The 27,561-nt window shown below is 38.8% G+C and overlaps 1 protein-coding gene across 3 annotated transcripts; it reads left to right on the top strand.

Annotated features, from left to right (window-relative positions):
* The first annotated feature begins 10,830 nt into the window (after positions 1-10,830).
* LOC149834498 (uncharacterized) lies at positions 10,831-27,561 on the top strand. Of its 3 annotated transcripts, none has more exons than XM_090011439.1 (7): positions 10,831-12,136; positions 13,658-13,769; positions 15,862-16,823; positions 18,508-18,652; positions 18,744-18,992; positions 26,647-26,705; positions 27,075-27,561. In XM_090011439.1, exons 1-6 carry the CDS (start codon positions 10,884-10,886, stop codon positions 26,701-26,703), a joined length of 2,778 nt encoding a protein of 925 aa, XP_089867565.1. In that variant the 5' UTR covers positions 10,831-10,883; the 3' UTR covers positions 26,704-26,705; positions 27,075-27,561. The 3 variants fall into 3 exon arrangements, with proteins under 3 accessions (XP_089867565.1, XP_089867564.1, XP_089867566.1); XM_090011438.1 differs by having other exon boundaries at positions 26,396-26,705; XM_090011440.1 differs by lacking the exons at positions 26,647-26,705; positions 27,075-27,561 and having other exon boundaries at positions 18,733-18,988.

Raw genomic sequence — 27,561 nt, 5'->3', positions numbered from 1 at the left:
CTCATATATATCTGATTGGCGGATAATTTCTCTAAGAGTCATCTCCTCCAACGACGAAGACTTTCTTGTTTACAAATTGTAGTCATTGCTAACCTGCACAACAAATAGATTTAACTGCAAATCGTTGAAGAAATCAAACCCTTTATAAGTACATATCGTTGTAAATCATAAATCGCTATTGCATTAAATGTATAAATCATGGTTGCTTTAAATGTATAAATCATGAATCATAAATCCGCTAAATCGCTACTGCTTTAAACATATAGATTGTTGATGCATCGAATAAATTACTACTGCATTAAATGTATAAATCATTATTAAATTCAAACTTATAAATCATTGTAAAATTTTAGCCCTAATAAGTACATATTGTTGTAATGTTTGGCCTTCATAAGAATAAATCGTGCTAACTATTTTTCGATGCCCAGAAGGTGGATAGGTACAAATCGATTTGTTTCAGTATGAAAATAGGTGTTATTTAGCATGAATAGTATAACTAGTTGTAAGATTTAGCATTCAGATTTACATAACAAAAATTGATTTGTTTACATAACGAAACCTTACACAAAACTCACCCAAAGGACACAAGTTTTGCTAATTCGACAGTGGAGGAGAAACACCTAGCTAGAAGGTAGATGCAACCGATGGTGGCAACGGTGCTCTAACTATGCTCTGACAACAGTAAATGACAAAAAAAGGTGCTTCGACGGCAGTAGACGACGTCAAAGGTTGTGTCGTCAAAGAGAGCTCCTGTTACAGCAGATGGTGCATCGATAAAGGGTGAGCCAAAATGTTTAGGGTGACATATTGCGAGGATCTCCTGTTAAAGCAGAATCATTTACTCCTTAGGGCGAAAACGATGATGATTTTAACCCTTTCTCTTTTCTGATAGAAAGACATTTTTGTCCTTTACTCGAAACGTTGTTTCATGGCGCTAATGGCGAGAAAGGGTAATTAAGTCTTTGCAAATAAACCAGACTCTGATGCTAAGTGATGTCAATACACATAGGGAAACGTGCCCCATGTGCTTACATACGTGGCGCTCATTTATACTCGAGAACATGCACCTGCATGTTCCGGGGGAGAACATATAACCTGCTTCAGTCCACAAAAACTACTTAAAGCTGGGGCTACCATTGCGGTGTGCCACCAGTGGAAATATATATATATATATATATATATATATATATATATATATATATATATATATATATATATATATATATATATATATGTATATATAAGCCAACTAGAAGGGATCAATCCCATCCAGGACAGGACCTTATGGCAAAAGTTGACTTGTGAGTCTCTAACAAGGATCAAGATAAAGACACCCACAAAGCTAAAGTCAAGTAATTGGTCCCTGGAAAATTAGGGAACAAGCAAGAAGAATATCCTAGAGATGTCATTTGCCTTCCTGAGAGAGAGAGAGAGAGAGAGAGAGAGAGAGAGACCATTTACCTTCGAACTGAACCAAGTTAAAACAATCCAAGTTTTTTGTTCTGTCCTACTTGTTTTGTCTGGCTGACATGGGATGCTCGCAAACGAGAATACATCCCATCATATGACATGTGATGAGATCCATTCTACATTCAATCCTAGCCGCTCAACCCATGGTTAAGATTAGCTCACACTCTCACTTGGATGTGAACAAATCCTACCCGTCCATTTGCATCAGTTCGGTTAGGGTCAATATTGATACCCTAATATCATATGTAAGAGAATAGGGTTACCTTTTTGCTTTTGCTATGGAGGAAAAGCCTTGGAAAATTGGGTCCAAGTTAAACTTTCATTGTCCCAATGCCTGACAAACAGTGTCAAAAGGACATGCTAGTTGGGGTCGATTACAACACGTCGCACACTGCGTTACAAAACGTGTCAGTTGTAAGTTATATATTTTGACCATTTGTATGTATTTTATTATTCTTAAGTATATGTTTTGTACATTAAAACTATTAACTATTTTTTTTTTTTAAAGTACTTTCTCCTGTGTCCTAATTTTGGAGAAAAAAAAACATACAGTCGTATCTCGAGGACATAACTCATCCTGCGTCTGTATCTGTATCCATGTGACATAGTTGTATCATGATGCCAACTTTCTAAAGTGTAAAACTGTAATTCTCTTTTATAGCAAACTCCACAGCGTTTCTAAATAGGCTTTTGACCAATTTTCAGTTGAGCTTGCTAATTCAGGGTCTGAACCAGATCCAGGACTAGATCTGAATCAATGTTGTCAGTATCGGTCATGTATCGTTTGGCCAATGATTCAGGTGGATTCGGGCCAATACCGATACTCAAGTGAATGGTTCTGAATCGGCCAAACAATAATTAAAAAATATTATGTGTCAATCAGAACAGGACATGTTAAAGTCATTAAAATAATATCAAAAAATAAATTTTTAAGTATTTTTTTACATTTATTAAAACATAGCCGATTCAGGGTGAAAATTATCGATTTTCTGCCAATACTGAACTTATCGGCCGATACAAAGGCCCTATAGTGACAACATTGTTCTGATCTATTAGCTAGGTTTAATCTGGATAGGACCTGGACAATGTTTAAGACATGATGGATAAGGACCAGGGCCGAAGATGGATTCGGACCATTTATAGCAGTAATATCCAATGTTTCATCTTAGTATGGATTAGCTGTGCTAGGTGTTTACTAAATTGAGGGTCTGCAGAGCATCTCCAATGAGGTGGGGGCCGGCGCAAGGTGCTCTGCCATCAAGTGTCTATCCCAAAGTATTCTTGTGATTGTGGGTCCTACAGCCGACACGTGGGTGTAGGCCCACCTTTGTAATGTCCATTGGGTACTACCCAATGGTCTGGAGTTCTGATCCCAAAATATGCTTGTGTGGACCCACATGACAAGACAAAGGTGCAGGTAGGGCCCATCTGTGCAATGATATTTCGTACTTCTATTCAGTAGATCCAAAATATTCATGTGATTAATGGACCCAGTATACTGGGATCGGTTTGGCTTCATGTAGGGCAAGCCACATCGTGTGCGATGCAAGCGCCCTCTTATGGTTTATAGCATTTCTGTCAGCTTAATCAGTACTTACGGTTATAACAAATGCCACATGACCCGGTCCCACATTATCAGATCCATTCTTGGATAGCGGATCCAAATCCGTACCACTCAAAACCCTAGGTGAATAAATTCTCAAGTACTACAAAACCTTTTGCTTTTGAATTTCAAAAAAGAGATTGCCAAAACATGGTAATAGGAACGGATACCCCCACAGCACCCCAGGCTAATTGGCCGTGTACTGGGTAGCATGCCAGTACCCAGGATCCAGATTTGGTTCCAAATGGAGCATCCCCATACCGGGCACATTGCAGAGCTGCACATGTACAGTATGGATTGTACTCATTCCCATCACATTTTCCACGAAAAGTAATTAAGAGGTGAAAGGTGAAAGGGGATGATCCCCCTTTTCCATAGATTCAGTTCCTGTGAGGGGGTGGTCCGATTCCTTTTCCGCGGAAGAAGGTGCCTTCATCCCTAACAAGCAAATGCGGCCTTTGTAGTGCTGGTTCATCAGTACTAGATGTTAGCATTAGCTGAAGATACAGGATCCGTAAAGTGGACTGGATAAAATGTAAAATGAGTCCTAGACCCATCTATCAGGTCCACCAAACTAATGGGGGTTGAAGGCCACTTGACCCGACCCCACAATAATGGGACAGAATAGGATCCAGATAAACCTTCAGAGGACCCATCCAGATCTAGATCCAGAACCGAATTCATGGATCTGGACGACTGTCATGCTTATTGCCCCAAGCCAAATACCCCAGCTACTGACCGTACCCCAACTGGCTCATTATTTTCCTACAGCTAAGTCTGGATCTGTCCCATGGTTCCACGTTCAACGTAGGTCAGCCAATGGTTCAGATTCTGACCTGTGTCTGACTGGCCCGGTTCTTGGGCCCAATTGCTCAGTCCAAACCAGGACATAGATTTGGAATGTCTGGATCGTCTCAGGAATTGCTCAGTCCAAACAATTACCCAAGTGTTAAAAGTATATAATAATAATAATAATAATAATAATAATAATAATAATAATAATAATAATAATAATTTTTCTGACAATTCCTATCTCCATAAAAACTGACAAATTTTTTTAGATGAAGTCTCACAGCTCCATGATTTTTCTGACCGGGAGTTCTCCTCTTGCCTTCTCTCATCTTCCTCTCTGAAAGCCTTTGAAGCTTAAACACCAATCTAGTGTAGAGAAAGGTGCAATCGAGCTCTTCTCTACACTGAATCAGAAGGGAGTATTGTTTATCTCTCATTCTACAAAGGTAAGGTCATACTTAGTTCTTTAGCCAAAGCATGTCTGTTTTGAGTCATTTGGTGTTCCTTTGCAAACGTGTTGTGCTTCATCTCATTAACCAAGTGCATTCTTTTCCAACCCTTTTATTGCTCAAATGTGTTTGGTTTGTTATTTCGATTCATTCTAAGCGCATTCATCTCATTTTCTAACCATGCATTTTTTTTCTAAAAAAATTATACGTTGATTGGGTATTTAAATTTTCAGCATTATTTTTTTCATAGCAATAACTCAGTTACCTTGCAAGGTTTGTGATTGACACATGTCCAGACCAAGGTCTGAACAAATGCTTAGTGGACTCGCCCGCATGAGCTACCATTTCTTTAATGTTGGTTTGCACACATTCAGACCAAGGTCTGAACCTAATTGAGTTCAGACCATGGCCTGAACAAAAACTCAGTGGGCTCGCCCCAGCTCATGAGTAGTTTTCTTTTTCTTTTGTACTCAGTTGGTCACATTCAGACCATGGTCTAAACCCATGTGAGTTCAGACCAAGGTCCGAATGAAACTCAAGGGGGATCGCCCCATTTGAGTCAGTTTTTTCTTGAGGCGTTCACCAACTGTAGGTTAAGACCAAGGTCTGAACACTTGCCCATCAGACCACAGTCTGAACTACACTCAGTGGGTTCATTTTACTAAGAACTAGCGAACGCATGGGTTCAGTCCAACTGAACCATGCTTATGTTGTTTAAAAAAAAAAATTACTGACTTTAACCAAGTGTGTGCATGTTTGCTTAGAGCAAGGTCTGAACCATTGAGTGGTCAGACCAAGGCCTGAACCATGCTATATAGGTTCATGTTAGGTCTGGACCGGCAAGACCTGAAGGAAAACATTTAAAAAAAATGATTATATATATATATACATACATATGCAGTTCAAAATGAACAATTCAGTTTCAAAAATATATAGGGATGGCATTGGAACGGAGCGGAGGCGGGGAACAAGGTCTCCACCCCCACTCCATCTCAAAATTCTGCCTCCATCCCTGCATGGGTTTTGAATTTAACCTCCATCCCCGCCTTCATCCCCATTTTGTGTCCTCCATCCTCGGTCTAAACAGGGTGAGGCGAGACTGGACCATGTTTCTTTTAGGTCCACTATCATCCCTAAAGGTATTTTAGTTATTTTACTAATAGGAATCAAGGATGGAGCAGGGTGGTATTACCTTTATGTTTGTACGATCTTTATGTTTGTGGTATTATCTTACATGCTCGAAACCCTGTTTTATGAGAATGCAGCTGATGAATGATGGATGGTGCAATGATGTGATGTAGTGACGGGGCGGGTAAACCATAACTACATATTATAGTGATCATAGAAATTTTGGGATTTCAGTTAGATTGAAATCTTTCAACTCTATGTACTTTGAAACTTGTTAATTTATATTTTGATCATGTCACTTATTTGTTGCTGGATGAATATATCATTTTAAATTATTTTTTTTATGTATGTGGGTCAATTTTCCTAAGAAAATCCTGTGTGGTATAAACTTAAATCCAGGTCCAAAAAGGAGATGAATTCAATCATCTTGTATGTTTCGTAACTCGCCCAGAGTTATCTAACTCATTTCAAAACAATTTCTGTTGACTCTCATTTGAGGTGTCATACTTAAAAAAAAGTTAAAAATTTTGGGGGTGTTACAACTATAAGAAAAATCATACCCATACCCAATAAAAACTAAATGAATCATACCTGGTCCATACCCAATAAAATAATATTTTTTTTATCATTTGTACATTGAAATTTTGCAGGTCTTAATGGGAACTTGGGTTGGGTCTGGTATAAAATCTCATAAACTATACCCAAATTGTCTTATTTATCACCATACCCGAACCCATTTAGTTCTGGTAAACCAGGCCCGTCGACGCCCCTAAATTCAAGGCCCCAAAACAGTAATACATATTTTACATTGAAAATTTGTGGGTATTAATGGGAACTTGGGTACGGGTCTGGGCAGGGCATAGCAAGGATTCATGTGAGGGGGGGGCAAACAGGGGTGCAGCAAAAAAAAAAACTTGGTGTGATAGTTGGGGGTTCGGGGGTAGCACCCCCAAAAAACTTTTTTTGAGATAAAATAAAAAATGGCTACAATTATTAATAAAAAATTATTTCATATGGACAAATCAAACTATCTGCTACAGTCTTTCTCAACCTCGACGAAAAGTTCTTAAACATTATCTAATGGCAATATATACCAAGTAATAATTTGAAAAAAAATATGGTTCGACACTTCAGGATTCAAAACATTTAAAGAAAATAATTCATTTTTTTCAGAAATCGGACAGAAGCTGCTTGTATTGCAATATTACCTGCTAAATGACTCTCTATCTATTGTTCATGTTTTGGATTTAGATCTGGTCTAGCACGATCCAATCTGAATCTTAGCCCTACTTGATAGGGATATCAATGGGTTGGGTTTACTTAGACCCAACTTGTACCAAACCCTATAGAGTTCAAGTATGGTGATAAATAAGAAGATTCGATTAAGACTCAGATCCAGACCCAAAAGTATGATTAGTACATGGATTCAGGTATAGTTTGTGAAATTTTATACCAAATCCTGTGCTGACACGAGTTTCGATTAAGGCTTGCAATTTTTTAATATAAAAATGATAAAAATAGTATTTTACCGAGTCTGGTTCATGTAGTTCTTATCATGTTCAGGTATGGTTTCACTTATGGTGAATCTGATTAGACCCGAGTTCGAAGTCGGTACCATACCCCAAAATCAGAGTCATGTTTGGTTCCACCTGTGTACAAATCAAACCTGACCCGTTGACACCCCGATAAAAGAAAAAAAAGAGAGAGAAAAATGCAAATCTGAGTTCTCCCAACCCCTCACACACATCCACACATTGCTCAAATCTGAACCCTCACATGCACACCAACACACGGCGGCACCGATTCCCCCAATCATAGTACGGGCATCGACCCACACGGAAGTACAAACCCACACATGTGCCAGCCCAAAGCCAGAATAGGGCTGGGCTTTAAAAAAAAAAAATTAACTGGGCCGGGAGGCAGGAACACCCCCCCCCCCCCCCCCCAAGCTCCGCCTTTGGGTCTGGGTCTTGTATAAAATTTCATAAACTATATATACCCGAGTCTTCTTATTTATCACCATACCCGGACCCATTTGGTTAGGGTAAACCAGGCCCTTTGACACCCCTAAATTCAAGGCCCCCAAAGTAATACGTCGATATTTTGTAAAAAAAAAGAAAGAATTCAGTCTACCACGAGGATTTACAAGAACGATATTTGCGACCATGTTTATCACTTGGAAACTGGTAAACTACTTCGGGTCCAAAAATGACTCAACTCAGTCAACCTCATCTTAGGTCCACTTGGTTGTGTTGCAGATTCAGTATACTCAAGTTGCACTTGGATCCGATTACGTCAGCAATCGGACCCATTAGTTTTAAGCTGACATACTTAATGTGGGTCCTATCAGCTGCTAAAATGCTTATCCGGGTCTTGGATCTGGATCATGACCCTAGTCCCGAAACAGCGAGTATATTACACCTGTACTGTTGGGTACGTGTAGCCTGCAAAGCATTATTGAAGAAGGATGTCGGAATCACATCTTCCAAAACGTTCCATGACCCACTCCACTTGGAATTTTTGCCTTACATTTCTGCCCCGGACCCACAAAAAATTTTCCTAAGAAACTTCATACCCCTTGTTTTACTGCTCAAGCCCCCCCCGGGCCCCACCATAATGACACATATGCCCTGTAAGGGCATCAGAGTAGAATCTGGATCGTGAATGATCGATCCATATCCATTTATGGCTGTGACATGAGATGTTATGCCCTACTGGAAGTTTATCGTGTACCCTGAAGCTCACTTCCCTAAAAGCTCGCTTGAGAAGCATATTAAAAACTAGGGGCGTCAACAGGTTGGGTTTACCCAGACCCGACCCGTACCAAACCCTATAGGGTCTGAGTATGGTGATAAATAAGAAGACCCGATTGAGACCCGGATCTGGAACTAAAGTTTCAATTAATACACGGAGCAAGGTATAGTTTGTGAAATTTTATACCATACTCTGGGATCGACCCAAGTTTCGATTAAGTCAGAAATTTTTAACTAAGCCCAAGTATTTGATCGAGTATGACCCGGGTCTGGTTCATGTAGTTCTTATCGGGTTGGGTATGGTTTCTCTTATGGTCGGACAGATTAGACCCAAATCTGAACCTAATACCATACCCAGGCCAGGTCTGGTTCCACCTGGGTCTGAACCAAACCCGACCCGTTGACACTCCTAATTAAAACTATATAGGATTCACGTTTCTAAGCTTTACAAGAAGCTGGTTTTCAAAATGTAGAAAACTTGTTTGTTCTAGTTTGAAAATGGTCTTTCTTGATATTACAAATGCATCTTGAACGTTGATATCAACAACGGGTTTCTGCGTTGTGGTAGGTGCTCTCAATGTACGTCTCCTTGTGGTGGGGACGTTGCAGGTTCAAAACCCAGCAGTGGTACCTTGAATAGTAACTGGTGGGGATCTGCCTAACCAAGCTTGCCTTTCCCAAAAAAAATGCAAGCTTGATGTAGTTGACAACTCCCATCACTCACTCTCATCTCTGCTCCCGCAACTAAATGAAAATAATAAATGCATCATTTTAAATTGCAATGAGTTGTGTATGGATATTATTTGTTGCTGGATATAGACTTGGATAGGAGTTGATTTAAATGTAATGGACCAATGTTCTTTGATCCTCATCTTATATGGATGTGGACCAAATCCAAACCGACCCGTGTTAGACCATTTTCCAAATTTCAAACCCCCAAGATTAAGGTACGGCATTTTCATTTTCAGAGAGAATCTATGTTAGCTTCAATTCAGATTTTTTTTTTAAATGACAATTGTGTCTCTCTTATATGTCTACATTAAAAGAGTAAGGGAAAACTAAAATATGTAAAACTAGTATAAATAGATATTTTCGTAGGATTTTTTGATAAATCTAACCCTCCAATGAATTCGGTGTGATCCATTTACTTGGAATCGGATCATCGTAGTCTCTTTTCTATAAAACCAAGCATATAGATTGCATCCATTAAAAAATAAAAAATAAAAAACTGACTAAAATTTCAATACATACTAGTTTACACATTTTTCTGGTATACATATTCCAGTTACCGAGGGAGTAAGTATCTAAGATGCGCATATAAGAAATTACTATTTGCCTGGTTGTTTTCGGGGTTAATTTTGTCATTTAAGTTTGAAGCAACAAATAGCAGTGGCGTTTTTGTAGTTTCAATGAGAAAGCGAGGGTTTTTAGGCCTTTTAGTATAGAAGACAAGAAACATGCCAACGAACGAAACCTTCGGACTTGATGAACAAGACATGGGGACAATCGAGAGATGTCCTCGAATGTCAATTTTGACGGAAATTACCCTCCACATTTAAATAATCCCCACCATTCTCAGTCCCCACTGCTTCGTGCTGCTGGTACGACTAGTTTGGCATGGGCTCGGAAAATCGTCTCATAGGTCAGGTAACGAGACGAGCATTCAAATCTTGTGGTGAGCCAAGCCGAGCTCGAGCTCATATGAGCTGAGTTCAAGCTAGCTTGTTTACAGAAATATAGAATAAAAAAACCGTATATTATTTAAGAGCTAACAGTAATAAGATTTTAGCCCAACCAATTTTTTGCAAATCAAATACTTCAGACATGTTTTTATATAAACTATATGATGTAAAATATATTTTTTACTACTTAACATGTTCATACCACTGGATGGAGTTGTAAACCTATGATTGTCTGACGGATCCGATGACACAGGTCATGACCAGTATACATGCCCTTAAAGGGGTTATTTGTTATATTCCCAGGAAAGGAAATCCACTTTCTCTTGAAAAGGATGCTAATAAGGAAATTGGTTCTCTGCCAGAGGAGGTGTGAACCCATTTTGATAGGAAAGTTGCATTTATGCATTTACTATGAGAATGCTTGGTATTAAGTCAACCTATCAAAGATGACCACGCAGAGCACTTAAGGCTAGTTTTTAAGGTAACCCGCATATATTTCTTCGGAAAATGTTCATTTCACTATTCTAAATCGGGCTTATTTCATGTGAAAGAGCATGAAACAAACACCCCCTTAATAGAGGATCTGGGTCAAGAAAGGATAGGGTCCGACTCATGCTTAATGGGCTCTTTTTTTTTTTGTATTAATATTATTAAAGTTAAGCCAAGATAAAACCCCTTTATCACTGGCCACACATTGCAGCATCAACTCACTCCACAATGAGTGGCATCAAATGGGATCCGAGTCGGATCGTTTATGGTACCAAATATAAAGGTGATTAATCCGAGTCGGGGCAGAGGTCGATTTTCATCGTCATACGGGAAGCTCTCTAAGGGTATTTTGGTAATTAAATTCCGATATTTACAACAGCACGCGCATCGTCGTTTTTCATATTTGTCTTCACCCTTCACTCCACTCTCATTTATCTTCCTCCTTTACCTCTCAACCAATGGAGCTCACCGTTCCACGGTTCAGCGTCGGTGCCTCCGGCGAACCCCAGGCCCGAAAATGCCTCTCTCCCTGGAGGAGCTCCTCTCCCAAGAAGGGTTCCGGCGGCGTCCCCCGCCGGAGCGATCCACGCCCCGTCGGCCCGTACAGTTCCCGGTGGACACCGATCCGCCAGGCCCGTCCGTCCGCCCCACTGCGCGGCGGTCGGTCCGGAAGCCGCGCAATTCCGAGGCGGAATCGGTGTTCACGATCCAGCTCTGCCGGGACACGACCACGAGGGGGAGAACGAGGGCCCTGCGCAGATCCGAGTCGGGATCGGGGTTCCAGACTCGGGTGAGCAGCGCCGGTACGCCGGCGTCCGAGACGAGAAGCTCGAGGGACCCCAAGGACGCCGGGTTCCCGCTCCAGATCTGCCGGGAAAGCAAATTGCTGGCTCAAGACGGGTCCTTCCACCGCCGGATGTTGTCGGACCAGTCGACGCCACGGCGATCGGTCCGGAAGCCGGCCCCCTCCGATGCCGAGTCGAGGGTTTCTTCCCGGGTCTGCCGGGACGGCGACGCGGCGGCCACTGGAGACGACGATTTCCAGGCCGTCGTCTCGATCCTGAGCGGGTTCGCCGGGAAATTCATCAAGGACGAGAGGTTTAGGGTTTCTATTAGGGACAAGTGCTGCTCCTGCCTGGATCTCGATCCCGATTCGGAGAAATGGGGGCGATCGGCCAGGCGGCCGGAGGAGGCGAAGATTCTGGCGAGCCTCCGGTTGGGGATGGAGGCGGTGGAGCGGGTGGCGGAGAACCGGGCGGCGGCGGAGTCGCTGCGGGGGCCGGTACGGTCGCTGGGCGCCATCGCCGGCCTGGCCTCGGCGAAGAAGCGGCACCTGACGACTGCCGGGATACCGAATTCCCGGCTGGCGGCGTGCTCGGAGCTCTACCTCTCGGTGGCGTACAAGCTGGCGCGGGACGACCGATCGTCGGCGAAGCACCTGCTGCAGGTGTTCTGCGACTCGCCGTTCACGGCCCGGACGGCGTTGCTGCCGGAGCTCTGGGACTACCTCTTCCTGCCGCACCTGCTGCACCTCAAGGTGTGGTACAACCAGGAGCTGGGCTCGATATCGGAGGGCAACCACGTGCAGTCAAGGAGGGTGAGGGTGCTGGGCGGGCTCTACAACGAGCAGATGGACATGGGCACGCTCGAGTTCGCGCTCTACTACAAGGAGTGGGTCAAGAGCGGGGTTCGAGCGGAGGACTTCCCCTCCGTCTCCGTGCCCTCCAGGCCCAAGCTAAGCAACTCCCAGCCGTTGATCAGAAAAAGCCTGTGAGTATATTCGTATCGCCTTCTTCTTGGATCTTCTGGATTTCGGGGTCTTCTTTGAATCCTTTTGGATTTCGGTGGTTTCTGTGGAGGAAAAAAAAACTGATTTTTCTGAAACTCGAGATAACTAGGTCGTTGGGTTGGGTGTGTCGTGCGGAAATTCTTCGTTGCTTTTGGCTTTTCGAGAGAAATGAGATTCGCGTATCGGTGGATGGGGTTGATAGTGACTGGTCGGTTGTGGAAGTGAATGATTGGGGCGTGTACTTTTTTCACACATTTTGGCTTTTAGGATAAGCTAGGATGATTTCATTTTCTGTATCCTGGTTTTTATGGATAATCGTGTCCATTCCAGAAATCCTGAAGCGGGAGAGTGGAGATCCCTAACCGAAGAGGTTCTAATGCTTCGGGTGCCTCTGACTGTTTGAATTCGAACCTAGAATGGAGATCTCAGGACTAGAGATGTATTTTTGGCACCGTCTCCGCCATTTTTTCTCATGGTGTCAAAGTTGCATGAATTCCAACTGAATATTAAACAAGTGCGTTGGTTTCAGGCTGTTTCTTAGGAAAGTGCCTCGAGAGAATGAAGGGGATTCCTTCCCACGGGGCTGAATCGAACGCTTCCATGGGAAAACGGTGCGGAGCTCGCCTTCTTTTTGTTTGACAGAGAAAGCTGGGGTTAGGCAGACCCCTATCAGTTATACAACTATATCAGGATTCTAACTTGCAACGTCCCCACACAACTGCTCCTGCCACACAAGCGGAGCCCGCCTGAGGCCCAGCGTTTTCGTAGGCACGTTTCGTACGAAAAGGAGTTGATAATTGATACCTCCCATAGGATAGGCCGATAGGGGTTCCCCACGTTGGAAGTGTTGTCTCGAAAGACGTGCTTTTCACATGAAAGGCTTTGCCCATGAAACGAACGGGCCCTCACCTTCATTCTTAAAGTGAGCCCCGCACCAGTTTCAGTAGATTTGCATGAGGGTGTTTTTACTGTAATTGGTGGGTATGGTCGGTTTTTTCCTTTGCTTTTTCTAGTTTTTTTTTCTAAATCCCACTATGGAATACGATCAAATATGCGACCCAAATCTGGACCGTGGGCGTCCCTACGTCGGATCTGGTAAATTGATTTCAAATCCAGAACCAGATAAAGATCCAAACCCACACGGATCAATGGGGTTTGGTTCTTTGGTAAATGTGCATAAGGACCCTCTGGTTTAAAAAAAAAACATTGTTTTAAAGCTGAAAGTAATAGAATAATGGAAAGAAATTGCAAGTGAAATAATTTGCTCCTTTGTCGGTCCAGACTATATTATGTGATGTAAAATATATTTAAAATTACTACTTGATGAGTTTGTACTGAACTGAACTGAGTCAAACATCTGTGGTCCATGTTCAGCTTGTAGAGCTTATTTCATGAGTTCAAACGCGCTCTTTACAGTCGAACCACGAGCAACTAATGAAACAGCTTGTAGAGCTTATTTCATTAGTTAACCAGCAGTAATGCTTGGGGTGGCTGTGTTTTAGGTACCAAACTGTGTTCAGCCCTGCGTGTGAAGTGGAGTGGGATGGGAATGGAGATCGCATTCCTCGAAACCATGAAGTTGGTAAGCGGCTGTCGAGAGCCACATCCAGTCATGTAAGCCATTACCTCTCCCTCGTTCTTTTTTCCTTTTTTCCTTTCTTTATGTTTATTCCTCTGCTTTTGGTCTGTGGACTTTTTTTCTGATTGAAAATATAGTTATTAATCCTACAGTCAGTACGGAATGGTTTCTCTGTTTATTCAAGGCTTATTTCTTTTGTATGTACTAGAAACTTTTCCCGTGGATGGGCTCTGGTTGGGGGATTCAAGAAAGGATAGTTTGGGCCCCAATAGTATCCAAACAAAAAAGAAGGGAAAAAACATAATAAAGAATTAAAATGATACCCATAAAGATAGAGAGATGAAAAAAAAATTCCATCATTGTTTTTCTAGTGAGGATTGATGCGGTTCATCATGCAACAAACTGATAAATGATTGATGGGGGGGAGGGGGGGTTGCCCACCAAGCTTATTTTTTATATTTGTTTTTTTATAATGTTTAAAACATTATAATCATATTTTGGCAGTTTATTTTCAAACATCTAAGCTTTTCAGTATTTTTTATTTTTATTTTAAATAATTATATATTTTTATTGGTCTCTAGGTGACACAACTAAACAAATATTTGTTTAGATGGATCTGAATGTTAGAGATGTAATTATGTTTTAATTGTTTAACTTTACTCATGAATAATGTGTTTGTATTAGTTTCAATTAGCTTCATAAATTGTGTTCATATGTATTTTTATTATTTTAAAACTTTTATTTTTTGATTGTTTTCTTTTTTTGGTCCTGTCTAGGCTTGCTAGTCTTGCCTAGGCATCAATTAGGCCTTTTAGGGGGACTGTTGCTTGGGTGCTGACTAGCGCTTTTGACTACTTAGTTGGAATCAGAGAGATGTCAATTTTAATTATATTTTATTATTTTTCTCTAATCAAATAATGTATTGAATATCAAAAAGGGTGGGGCAGTTTCCAAAGAAAATGTGACCTGTATGCAGCAGGAATGTTGTCCTATGTGTCTTTCAAACCATTCTGTGTAGACTTCGTGGTGCAATGTCCTTGTTACCATCTTTTAAGCATCACTTAATTCGAATTACCAAACTCTGGTCATGCTAGTATGGTTGGAAAGTGAGCTGAACTTACCTCAACTAAATAGAAACTTGGCTCAAACTCATTTATAAAATAAATAAGCTGAGCTCGAGTTCATTTTTAACCTTGTTTAATTAAATGAACTGAGCTTGATCTCAATCTCAACTTGTAAATTTGTTTTAAGGCGTTATATATTAGGGAAAATATTTTCTACTAATGAAGGTAAGGAACTAATGAGCTAGAAATCATAGGTGCAAGTTGTATCGACTCAATCTAACCACATAGATGTGTTCATCATGGTTAGTTTGCTAGGGATCAAGCCTTGAATCATGTTTTCCTGATGTAAAAATGTGATTTTTTGAGTTATGAAATTTTGGCACATTGTGGGCCATTGATCTTTTAATCCCTTAATAAACTTAATTAATTATCATAATCACATGATTCAAAACAAGTTTCCTACTAAACAAACCAAAAATCACATCTGTAACATTTTATTTTACAGAAAAAATGGAAATTTTTGAAGAAAAGAGTGATTTGCCCTATATATTAGCCTTATAAGTCTTGTTCACAAGAACTCATGCTTTGACAGTTAGTAGGGTGGCTTCCCAAACCTAAAGTCATGGGTTCCAAACCTATGCCTCCTTGTAAAAGGAATATTTTATTACATATAGCTTATGTTGGATTGCTGAACCAAGCTTGAGCTTCCTCGAGTTTTACCAAGCTGAGCTCAAGCCTGGCATCTATGTGCTAAGCCGATATCAAGTACCCAGGCTGAAGCTTGACTTTGTCTTATATGGGTCCCACAGCTAGTTTGACCAACAAAACTGTCAGAATGTGATATAAGAAAGCCATAGAATTGCCTATTTCTCTCTCTGTGTATCTTCTTTTTCTTTCTAACATGCTGTTTACTATGTGTGTTATCTTTGTACCTTTTGCATCTTTTTTTTCTCCTACAATCAGCATCTTTGTTGTTCTCAAATTCTAGAAACCAGAAACTTTATTATCATATTTTTTTCTTTCTATGAATGCTTTTAACATTGCTTTTTTCTTTCCAAGGCAGAGTGTTTTGGGGTATCATGAACAATCTTCGAGTCAGAAATGGGGAAATGCAAAACTTGATTTGACATCTGAAGTTTTGGCATCTGAATATTTTCATTTATTTTCATGTCATAGACAACCAGTAGTAGGGTCTGCTGTCTGCAGCCACACTGAGAAAAATGAAGATGTTGAACTGAATCTTGATATTTCATGTAATGATCTTGCTGGACCCATTAAGGTACTCTACACTTCAGATAATCTCAGCGACTGTGAAATTGCTGTACGTTTGATTGCCAAAGCTTGGTTGGATTCACAAGGTGACCCAATTGTGGAATTATCCCTATCAAAAGCTTCTGTCATTGAGGGGATGTTAGAAGTGATTTCTTCTTCAAAGGATGATGAGATTTTAGAGCTGGCAATGTCAATCCTAGCTGAATTAGTAGTAAGAAACAAAGTAAACAGGCAAATAATACTTTATGCAGATGCACAGCTAGAAATTTTTGTCAGATTGCTCAGGAATGATATTCTCTTTCTGAAAGCTGGAGTCGTGCTTTATCTGCTGAAACCTAGGGCCAGGCAAATGCTATCTCATGAGTTGGTGGAACTGATCCTTAGGGTCTTAGAGTGTGGTGACCGGATGCAGAGCCTGTTCACTGTCAAATGCAGCCCTCGAGTAGCAGCACTTTACCTGTTGGAACAACTTCTTACTGGCTTCGACATTGACAAAAATGTAGAGAATGCTAAACAAGTGGTCGCACTTGGAGGCCTGGAGTTGCTGATCCGAACACTTGAAGTAGGTGATTCCCATGAGAGAAAGAATGCTGCAGTTCTTTTAAACTCTTGCATTCAAGGTGATGGAAGTTGCAGGCACTACTTGGCTGAAAACATAAAAAAGTCTTCCATTCTTGAACTCTTGCTGAGCAACCAAGGCAAATCTAGTTCATGTGCTCTATTATTGCTGATAGAGCTGCTATGCTTAATCAGGTACGTCTATGTTTCCTTCGAACATATGTTTCTTCTTTCTATTCTTCATGGCGGTACTAGAAAAGCAAACATATATTTGGATAATCATGTCAGGATAAGCAAAGCAAGTGCATATTCGAAAGTGAGTGTTTGGAAAGATAAGTCTATAGGTACACTATCATTTTTTTATGTGATTCTATCCAAGGAAGCATTGGATCCCTATATCTGTACTGTGAAAAACTTTAAGCATGTATAATGACTGTGTACTGATATCATATGATTCATATAAACCTCGTAAACATCCTTTATACACCCTGCTGGCCATAGTTGACTAGGTGTCATTTAGTCATGACAACATACACCCAGATGGAGAACCTCTTTATGGAATATTCATCATGATGGTATGTATGCTATTGTTTAAAACTTCTTGTGGTATGTATGCTATTGTTAAAAAATTCTCAGTGAAGGATATGAAGGAGGAATAGGTGTTTGAGCATTCCACCGAAATGGAAGGAAAGCCTCTAAAAGATTTTCGGAAGATTGCACTTGTTCTGAAAACCATGTAGAGTGACCCAAGTATGTGTCAGAAGAGAAGAAAGATTGGACGCTTGGCTGTCTTGAGAAGCTTTCTGTGACAATAGTGACAAAAGAAAGCAGAATAGTGGCATGAATAATTACTTATTCTTATGCATCAAATTAAATGCTTGTAAACTGAACTGGTAATAAGATGATCCAAATTTGTGAAGAAAAACTATTCTGGCTACATCTTGCTAGATGAGTAGTCTTTATTACTGGAAAGGAGACTGGGACCCCATCTGGATGATGCCTGAAAAGGTGTTATGAAAATAGTTTTACCATAAAATCTTGTTTGGCTGTTAAAATGAAGAAAAACACTTTTTTCTCAGGAATGTATTTTGAACATGAAAACACTTTTTTTAAAGAAATAGAGAAGATATGATTTTTTTATCAATCTACCCTGTTCTCACCCTTCACCAGTGGCCACCATTTCTCATTCTATGTTCTCGCACCTATTGAGTACCCGGCATATTCTGGTCATTCTATCATGTTCTCTCAGGGAAAGGTCTTCAAGTGATCTGAAAACTGGATTGTAGTTTACATATTCTAAATGAAATTTGTAGTGCTTGATCAGTCTGCATGGCCTTCCTTTTGTGTGATATATCATGTTCTCTGATTGTTGAGTACTCAAACCAGTGGCATAGGTGCTCCAAGAATGAAAAGCACATTAATTTCCTGCCCGCTTTTCTGCAACAAGTATACCAAATGCCTTGATAATTTGAAATGCTTAATGGTAGTGGTATGAAAGATTCATCAAAGTTTTGAGCATATTTTGTCCTCTTCCTTTGAGCAAGTTCTTTTGTTTGGTTCAGAGATAAGGTATACCAAAATGGACTTAACATGACATGTAGCCAGATTATTTATTTCATTGTCTTTAGTGCACGATTTCTTTTTTCAGATTTCTGTCAGGAGGCATTAACTGTTCCATATATATATATATATTACTATCTATCTGAAAGAAGACAGTCTCAAGCTATTTGTGAATCCATAGTATCTCTTGGAAAGTGTTCTAGGAATGTGTATGATGAAATCTTGTGAATGTCTTGGTTAGAGAAAAGCAATACTGTTACTGTATAATCCGTAAGCAAGGCAGAAAATTTAGCTTCTTGCTCACTTGTGCATGTCTCAGGAGAAATCAGATCAACAAGTTCCTCAATGATTTGAAAAATGAAGGCTCAGTGAACACAATGCATGTCCTACTGGTCTACCTCCAACGTGCACCTATAGAACAGCGGCCCTTAATTGCTGTTGTTCTCTTGCAGCTTGATCTTCTGGTATTTTTTCTCCATAAGTTAGTTATTGAAATTCAGAAAAGCTGTTTCAGAACCTCTGTAGTCCCTATATGGAATGGCAGTTATATTGCAGGGTGATTCTCTTGGGCACAGCGTATACAGAGAAGAAGCAATTGATGCTATTGTAACATTCTTGGATTTCACTTCACATGACGTGAAGGTCCAAGAGCAATCTGGCAAAGCCCTTTTGCTCTTGGGAGGTCGTTTTTCTTACTCAGGAGAAACATCAATTGAAACGTGGCTGCTAGAGCTGGCAGGCATGGAAGACATTTGTTCCAACACATTTGATGACAAGTGTGCTGTCATGGATGCTACCCAGCAGGTATCATTTACCTGCAATTTTTGTGATTATCACTGATCATCACACATTGCACATCAGAAATTCTTTTAGTGTCAATATTCTTGAACTTCATGCTGAAAATGCTATTTGTTGTAATTGATCTTGCTTTTATTTTTATTCTCTTGGAAGATTTTCCAAAGGGTGTCTAGTTTTTTTTCAAAAATTTCAGTTTTTCATGCTTGGACTCTTTTTCTTAATAAATTCAAGTATACCAAAAGAAATCATCCATAAAAATTACATAATATGCATATCCACCCATTGATGTAATCAGTGTTGGACTCCAAACATCCGAATATACTAACTCAAGTGGTCTAGAAGAAATAAATGTGCTTTTTTGAAATAGTAATCTCTTTATTTTACCAAGAATACAATCTTTCCAAGTAAAATTTTCATAATTACAAAATTTTTCTAACAATGAAAAATATTGAATTTTGGATACATTAGGTTGACCAAGTCTTTTGTGCCACAAGTCCAAATTCAATATCTGAATATTACAACAAAAAGTATCTTAGGTATTTAAAAAAAAATCATGTAGTAGAGGCCTCCTTCTCTGGCCTTCTCTAATCAGCTTCCCTGACTGGTGATCCTGTACCCAACAACTATCAGATGAGAAAGAGACATCACATCCATGGTCAAAAATTTGAGAAACATACAAAAGGTTTAAATTTAATTTAAGAATATATCTAGTTTTTGGAATAGAAAATCTTTTAGAGTTTTGAAAATCTCTTTCGAAATTCTCTATTCATTTTATCTCAAGAGATGTACCATCATCAGTGAAAATATTTAACACATTTGAATTACTATGACATTCGGTTAAGATAACAATATTGGGGGGTCATATAAAAAGATGCACTAGAGTCAAGAAGCCACAGAGGCTTACCGGGATTGAAGAAGGATGAGACCGCGACTCCAGTTGATGATGCCCCTTTTAGAAGATGTTGAAGTGCTTCCATCAATTGAGCCAAGGACAAGTTTTCAATGGATGAGTCTTGTGTGTTACCAATGTTAATAGTCTCCTGAGGCAGTCCAATCAAAGCCTTCTTTTCTTTCCTCCTTTTTAGTTTTGGACATTGAGGTTTGATGTGTTCGGGTTCATGGCAATAATGACAAATAATTTTTCGCTTGTCATACTCATTGCCTTGTTTCCCGATGTGTAGTGGCTTGTTGCACAAGTGTAATTTCCCGGTCTTGAGACGACTAGAACCGAATCATCTTCATTCTTTGTAATACGCCTCTTAAGCCTATTCTCCTCCATACTCAATTCCTCAATAGTATCTACAATAGAGGAAACTTTTCCTCTATGAAGGAGGTCTGATTTGGTGGTCTCAAACAATTAATAAATTGATAAAAGTGTTTCATATTTACTTGTTTTGACGAAACTCAATATCTTTGGGACAATGCCACTTAGGTTTGAGGAGAGTAACTCCTCCCAAAGTTCGGACAACATTGTAATATTCTCAAATATTTTTGTCGCCTTGGGTTATGGTACGAACTTTGTCTTGCAAGTTACACACATGTGCAATATCCTTAAGGGAATACATATTTTTAAGATATTCTCAAGCCTTATTAGCATGTTCAAACTTTGCAAAGCTAGAGCATTTTTTTATATCCACACTATTAATAAGTCAAGACATAATCTTGGCATGTCTCATTCTCCACTATTTTCATTTTGTCTCATAATTAGCTATGACTTTAGTTCCTTCTTCATCCGAAAGAGACACTTTCTTCTCATTCTCCACCTTAGTGAGAATTATTTTGGCTCTTGATCAGATCCATCTACTAATCCCCATAACCCTTTTCCCCAAATATAGTGATTCATAATAGAAGACCACATTACATAGTTTGTATCGTTAAGTTTGATAGGAATGATGGCGACACTTTTTTTGTCATCCATTCTTACAAGAGAAAAAGGGATAGAGAGAAAGATGAGATGAGGAAAAAATAGATGTATAGAGAGATGGAAAACACGAGTACTCCACCACAAACATGGAATAGAAGCACCACCAAGCTAGCACCAACAATGGATCACACAAACACTTTAATGTGAATCTTCAAATGCATGAACACTTGAATGTGAATCACCAATGAGCTTAGCTCCACCAAGCTCTGATATCATGTAATGATTCAAGAGCATCTAATCACGAACAAAGTATCCACCAAGAAACAAAATGAACAAACACAAATGTGGCCTCTAAGGGCACACTTCCATAATGGGAAAACACAAAAGAGGCTCACAATATATAAAAATAATATTTTATTATTGATCTCAAAGTATGCAAGAAGCATACTTGAACAAAGGGGTTCACCCCTATTTATATACAATAGAGAGAGGGGAATGAAAGAGTAAAGAGAGAAGACAGAAAGACCTCTCTACCTGTTAGACTAGCTTCTAACGGCTAGTCAGTCAACTTTAGGTTGACCAAAAATAATAAAAACAAAAAATATTACAATAAATAAAGAATAATATATATATATGTACAATGTTTACATATTTTAGCAATACTTATTTTCCACTATTTTGAAAGTTTGTCTGCCAAGTTACTTCTCCAAGTATGAGTAATGAATGGCTCAAAGCTCTTCTTTATCACTATGCTAGAAATTGATCATGGGCATTTATAAATACCCTTTGAAAATGTCATAAGTAGGACCTTTATCTTCCATAGCACCACTGTGCCCAGATCCTGTCTCAAGTATGCAATTAGGTATTCATTGCAATGGTGAAGTTCCAAGAGAAACTGTCAACTATGAATCTAAGCTAAGAATTGACTGCAATTTTTGGGGAAGGACATCACATAAGAATGTGGTTGGTACGTCTACTTGCAGATTTGCTAATCTAAAATAGGATGCAGATACGGTTCAAAGTTTTCAAAACTGTCTTCCGCAGGAAGTATATTCTAGAGGCTGAAGAGCTTCCAAGTTGCATTCTTGATTTCTATTAGCATCTTTGATTTTAAAAAATCCATCCAAAAAGCATTGTTCATGGCACTGGCAGTTTTACTTATATATGCTGATATAGTTGCAAATAAACTATAATTCAAGGCATCCAAAAATCATTCTCAACTGTCACAGAGACATAAATGCAGATATGACAGATACACATAATATGAAGAATTATCTATATATGCATGTGTAGAGAGAGATGAATAAGATATTACTATTATATAGTATGACAATTTTGATTCCTTTTACTTCCTAATTAAAAGATAAGAAACTTCCTAATTACATCTTAAGCATGTTCTAGTTTCTCGTTTATGAGTTCACAAGGACCTAAAATGCCTTCATTTATTGCTTTGTGGTTTCCTGTTTCATTTTTTGATTCTATTTCCCTCTTTAGCAATGCTGCATTCAGCTATTAACAGTCTAGGAAAATGTATTATTTACCAATGTAGTTATAGATGTTCTAGAAAGAAAGCAATGGAGTTAGCCTAATACTCAGTGGATTTTTTTGTCCAAGCCAATTATAGAATGCAGCTGAATTTTTTGTTGAAATGATGAGATCATTTGGGTATGAAAATAAGTTCACCAAAGAGGTTCCATAGAATGCATCTTGAGTTGATTCAATTATTTTGATGGATCTCCAATCAACTTGTTTCCCATGTATGATGGCATAAGGCAGAGAGATTGTCCATGCCTTTCCCACATGTCAGACAAAGTATCCTCTTAGTATCTGTTGCATTTATGAAGAAGGATTTCAAACCATACCTCACAGAAAAAATGCCAATAATTGGCATATTTCTTTGCTTGTATTTGTTCTCTAGCTATTTTATTGGGGTGACTTCAAATGTGAAAATTACAATTGGATGATTTATTACGTCAGTTTGGTTCAGCTGAAGGGCAATTTATTATTTCAGTATTTTATAGTTGATTTTCTTCTTTTTAAAAAAATGTTATTGGCTATGTATTTTCAACATTTGGGTTTATTTTAGTGTTTATATGTGTGTGTGTAGCTACGGATATGTATCTTGACCCACCTAACCTTCTTGGTTTTAATCTTATTCGTGAACTAACTCTTATGTATCATTCTCTCACACGGATACAAACAAAGAGATTCATCAAAGCAACTCATTCCATATCAAGATTTGATTGATTGATCCAATTGCAATTAATCCAGATTTTGGTCAAATTTGAATAGACTGGAATGAAATAACAGCAGTTCCATGCAGATAAGAAGATTTCATCTATAATGAGAGTTGCATTAGTAGGAATATAAACTGAAATTTCCCCTGTTGTCAAATATTAGTGAAACAGTCATACTTTCTTCGCCTAAATGAGAACTTGGTTTAATGGCTCTTTTTGATAAGGCAGGAATGCAAATGCGTGCATCTCCTGGATAAGCACCATGATGGGTGGTCTTCTTAATATAATAGACATTCGGTGATAAGTGTAATGTGTTAAATAAATTACCTCAAATGCCTTTGATTTTAGTAAGACTACATCTTTTATGTAAAACATTAAGAAGAATTATCATTTATCGCTCAATTCAGTTAAGATAAACTGCAGTTGCCCTGCTATAGGAATTACAATTTCTTAAATATGTGAACATTTTTGTTTTAATGGAAGTAGAGTTCTTGTGTTTAAAAATTTTATGTACTTTGAAATGTGCTTCCAATAAAATGTCAAACAAGCTTTAGAAACACCTAATTTCCTGCTTTCAGAGTGGTTCCATGGAATCAAGCTTCCTGGGATGTGTAGAAGCTTTCAGTAATTATGACTAAATGATTAGAGGAAATTCATTAGGTGACACACTCTTTTAGTATATTTGCTAAACTTTGTTGTCCAACTGAGATATAATAAGACAATTTGTCAGGCTATCTAGTGATAATGACCCTGGTTCTTTATGGATAACCTTAAGTAGGTCAAAATTGAACCCATGAGGTAAGATTTGACTGATGGAATGCTTTTATGTTCTTTCCTACCATATCCAAGTACATCAGAAAGAAGGCAACTCATTACTGTAGGTATGGTGACAACTTGACCACAGAAGGGGCATTTCATCATTTTCTCAAGGTACACATAGACTGGACCTATGCTGCAATGTATGCAAGTTTTTACACAAGATCATACCAACATCGGTTAGGAGTTTAGGATAACTTGATCCTTTTCATCTAATCAGACTCAAGTAGTTTAGTTGTTATTAGAAATATGTGGGTGATAGTATGCATTGGAGGCATTGAGACCATTCACAAGGATAAAGCTCTCTTAGACCTCCTTAGGTGAGAGCTATCTTTGTTTTTAGTTATTATTTTCTAAATTTTTCAATACTATTTATACAGCTTAAGTTTCGTTTTCCTCTTTATTCTCTATAAGTGTTTGATCTGTTTTGAAATGCTTTTAACTTCTCATTCAAGCAAGTCTTAAAGCTAACATTTATTTGAAAAAAAAAGTCTTAAAGCTAAAAACCCTCAGGAACTGCTGGTTCTTGGTTGATTTTGTGAAGGAGCTCTATTGGAGTTTGAGCTGAAAAGATTGAGCAAGCTTGAGATGATATAGGTTGTATGCCTTGATTTAATCGAGATATACAAGGAGGAGTATAGGTTGTATGCCTTGGTTGATTTTGAATATCCATATTGACAACAAGGAGTCATATGAGCACAGCAGGACCTAAAGGATGAGTGCCTGGTGAAAAAATAGTAGGGATAAGATTGGACCCTAGGTCACCTATAGACATGCGATCTTTCAAAAAAAAATCTTTGGTTCTGGATTTAAAGGACATGTCTTCATGTTGCTTTTTCAACAGTATGGGCTTTAGAAACCCCGGTGCCCAAATTGGAATTTCACGATTAAGGTTTTTGAGATGGTGATCATTCCAAGTGGAGCCACAAGAAAGATTTATGACAAAAAATGCATTATGGTGTCTTTGGGAACTGAAATTTGAATGTTGGACCATCACAGAACCATAGTGCAAAGGTTCCACCATGAGTTCTTTTCTCGTTTTTTGTAACTTGAAAATAGGAACAAGGATGCTACCAATTGACATCTAAATTGATCTCCAGTAAAACTAGATCCCACAAGTGTGGCCAGATTCAGACTTTTTTTGTCTTAAGGCTTGTTAGGTCGTGAATTTGAAGGATATCTGACCACAACAAACACTGACAGCAAGGAAGAAGTTTACCCTTGAATTGCACTAAAATAGTTTTAAACAATAAATAGCAAGAGGCAAACCGGCAAACAACTTTAAGCTTCTATGGAAGTGAGAGATCTCTAATCTTGGTGAGAAGATTTGATCTTTGGACTTTCCTTCCTAGGCCTCTTATATAGATGTTGGGAGGGGTTCTTTAGGATAAGGACTATTTGACTTTTTTAATAATTAAACTAATTGATCCTAAATGCATGAAAAGGTTCTTTAAATCTTTAAACCTGATAGTTCATTTTAGAATCTTGTACATATAGAAGCATTTGACAGGTCTACATCTCTTTGACAAAATGATAAAATACCCTTGAATGAGCAGCTTCTTCATTCCTTTACAAGTACTCATCTTTCCCTGAAGCTTCTTCAAGGTTGCAGAAGAAAATTTCTCCAGAGAAGCCTCTTCCTCACGAAATTCATTTTCAGAAGATTGAATATGTTGTATCTTGGGTCATATGTTGACATTTCTAAGATACTTTGTAGTTAATGAGTTCTTTGTTAATTTTTCTCTAGTGTTGCAGAAATGTGAATGAGATATAATTACTATATCCGCTTTACCATTAATTAGAAGTTAGAGGATAGAAGGTTTTTTTTTCACATTTTGACTCAGAGTGGATCATGCAAGAGTAAGAATTTTATGGGTTAAAGCATAAAGACCCTTTCGATAGATATAGTTATGAACGGTGCAAGAGGTAAAATGTTACTTCAATCATGTCAGCAGTTCCACTTCCCTTATCAGATACTCAAGAACTCTGATGCTGTTAAAATGTTTGCCATCTGATAAAGTTGGATGCTCTTAAAACCAAATTAAATTTGAACATTGTAACTTTTCATTTGGAAAAGAGCGTTATCAGTTGTGCTTTCTAGGTAAAGTCAAGATCTTTGTGTGCAGCCTTTTTTCTGATGCTCCTGATAAGATTATTAAGATCAAGTTCAGGAAAGCTGGCTCCCAATAATTTGAAAACCGAGGTTGTGAGAGAATAATTCACTTGAATATGTTCTTAAAATTCAGCCATCAAGCCACATCTGTCTGGCTTAGATGTTCATTTTGACTGACTTTTCAGTTTGTTTCATTAGCTATCATTTCAAAGTTCTTGTAGACCTTGTCTAATGTATGACTTCTTGCACTTATTAAGTTCCTTTCCCTATGATACTGTTGTGGTAACCCATTTTTTTCCTAAAATTGTGCTGATCTTATTATGGCTGAGAGTGTATTCTCCTTTCCTCCCTTTTCTTTTTTCTTTGATAAATTCACCAGAATGAAGAGGAAAAATTGATTGATAAGTGGCATATAAGTGTTGCAAATGTTCTGCTTACTAATGGCAAGAGGAGGTTTCTGGAGGCTCTTTCATTGCCTCTATGTCATGGGGCCCGTTCTCTTGCTCGTGCATGCCTAGTCACTGTTGCATGGATCAGTCACACACTTGCAAAACATCAATATGTCGAGTTACTGTTGATGGCATGTTCTGTCTTGGCACGAAGTCTGATTGAAAGCTTGAGATTTGACAGATCAGTCGAAGAAAGGGTGCTAGCCTCATTTTCACTTCTGAATTTCTCCAAGAATGAAGGTACTAGGCTTTAAATTTCTCCAAAACCATGAAGTTAGGTTTGTTTGCTTTCTGAATGCAAAGCACTGTTTGAACAAATGGTGGAGGCTTGTCTGGTCAACTTGTATGATGCTCTTGTGTGCTGACAATAAGCTCTCCTCTTGCTTCCCACTTTTAAATCACCTCCAGTATGTAAACACAGCGTAGGGCTTCTCGTAGCTGGTAGTAGGACTTGGGTTAACATTTATGCTGTTGCTTATGTCTAAGGAAATGCATAAATTGTCGAGCATGTTATGCTGATTTAATCTAAAGTTCTTTAGATATTGGTCTATTCCTCTGGTTCCATAAAAGGTGTTATTGACTCCTGATGTTGGAATTCTTGCCTTACAGATTGCCTTCGTATAATTTCTGCCCATCAGGCTGAGATTTTGGGTTCTTTAAGGAGTCTGACGCAGGTCACATGGACAGCTAGAGAGCTTCTAATTGCTACAAATGAGTCAATATACACAACAAAAAAGACCATCTCATGAAAACCTTTCTGAATCAGCATGTAGTTGTTTGAACCAGAGTTGCAGTTGAACTTTGTCATGAGATCCACAGGTGGTTTGTATTTTCCAAAAGATCTGGAAAGTGTGAAGTTTGGATGGCAATCCTTCCCAAAGCCAACCCGGCTTTGATGTAACTTTTCGATCTACTCGGCTTCCACTTTCCATGTGTTGCTTGTGCCAATTCCTTTTGTTTCATTAAATTTTTGCTGCTACCTCGGAGAAGGTTGCGTCCTTTGTGCAGATATTATTATCTGTTGTGCTGAACTTCGATGGGAAGATGTAAATTATGAGTGACAATTAAAATTTGTATTTATCTATTTGTTATTCAA

The sequence above is a fragment of the Nuphar pumila genome, chromosome 6 (genome assembly GCF_984573655.1).
Source record: "Nuphar pumila chromosome 6, dmNupPumi1.hap1.1, whole genome shotgun sequence".
Lineage (NCBI taxonomy): Eukaryota > Viridiplantae > Streptophyta > Magnoliopsida > Nymphaeales > Nymphaeaceae > Nuphar > Nuphar pumila.
Note: the sequence above shows the minus strand (reverse complement) of the source record. Positions and strands in the feature narration are given on the sequence as shown.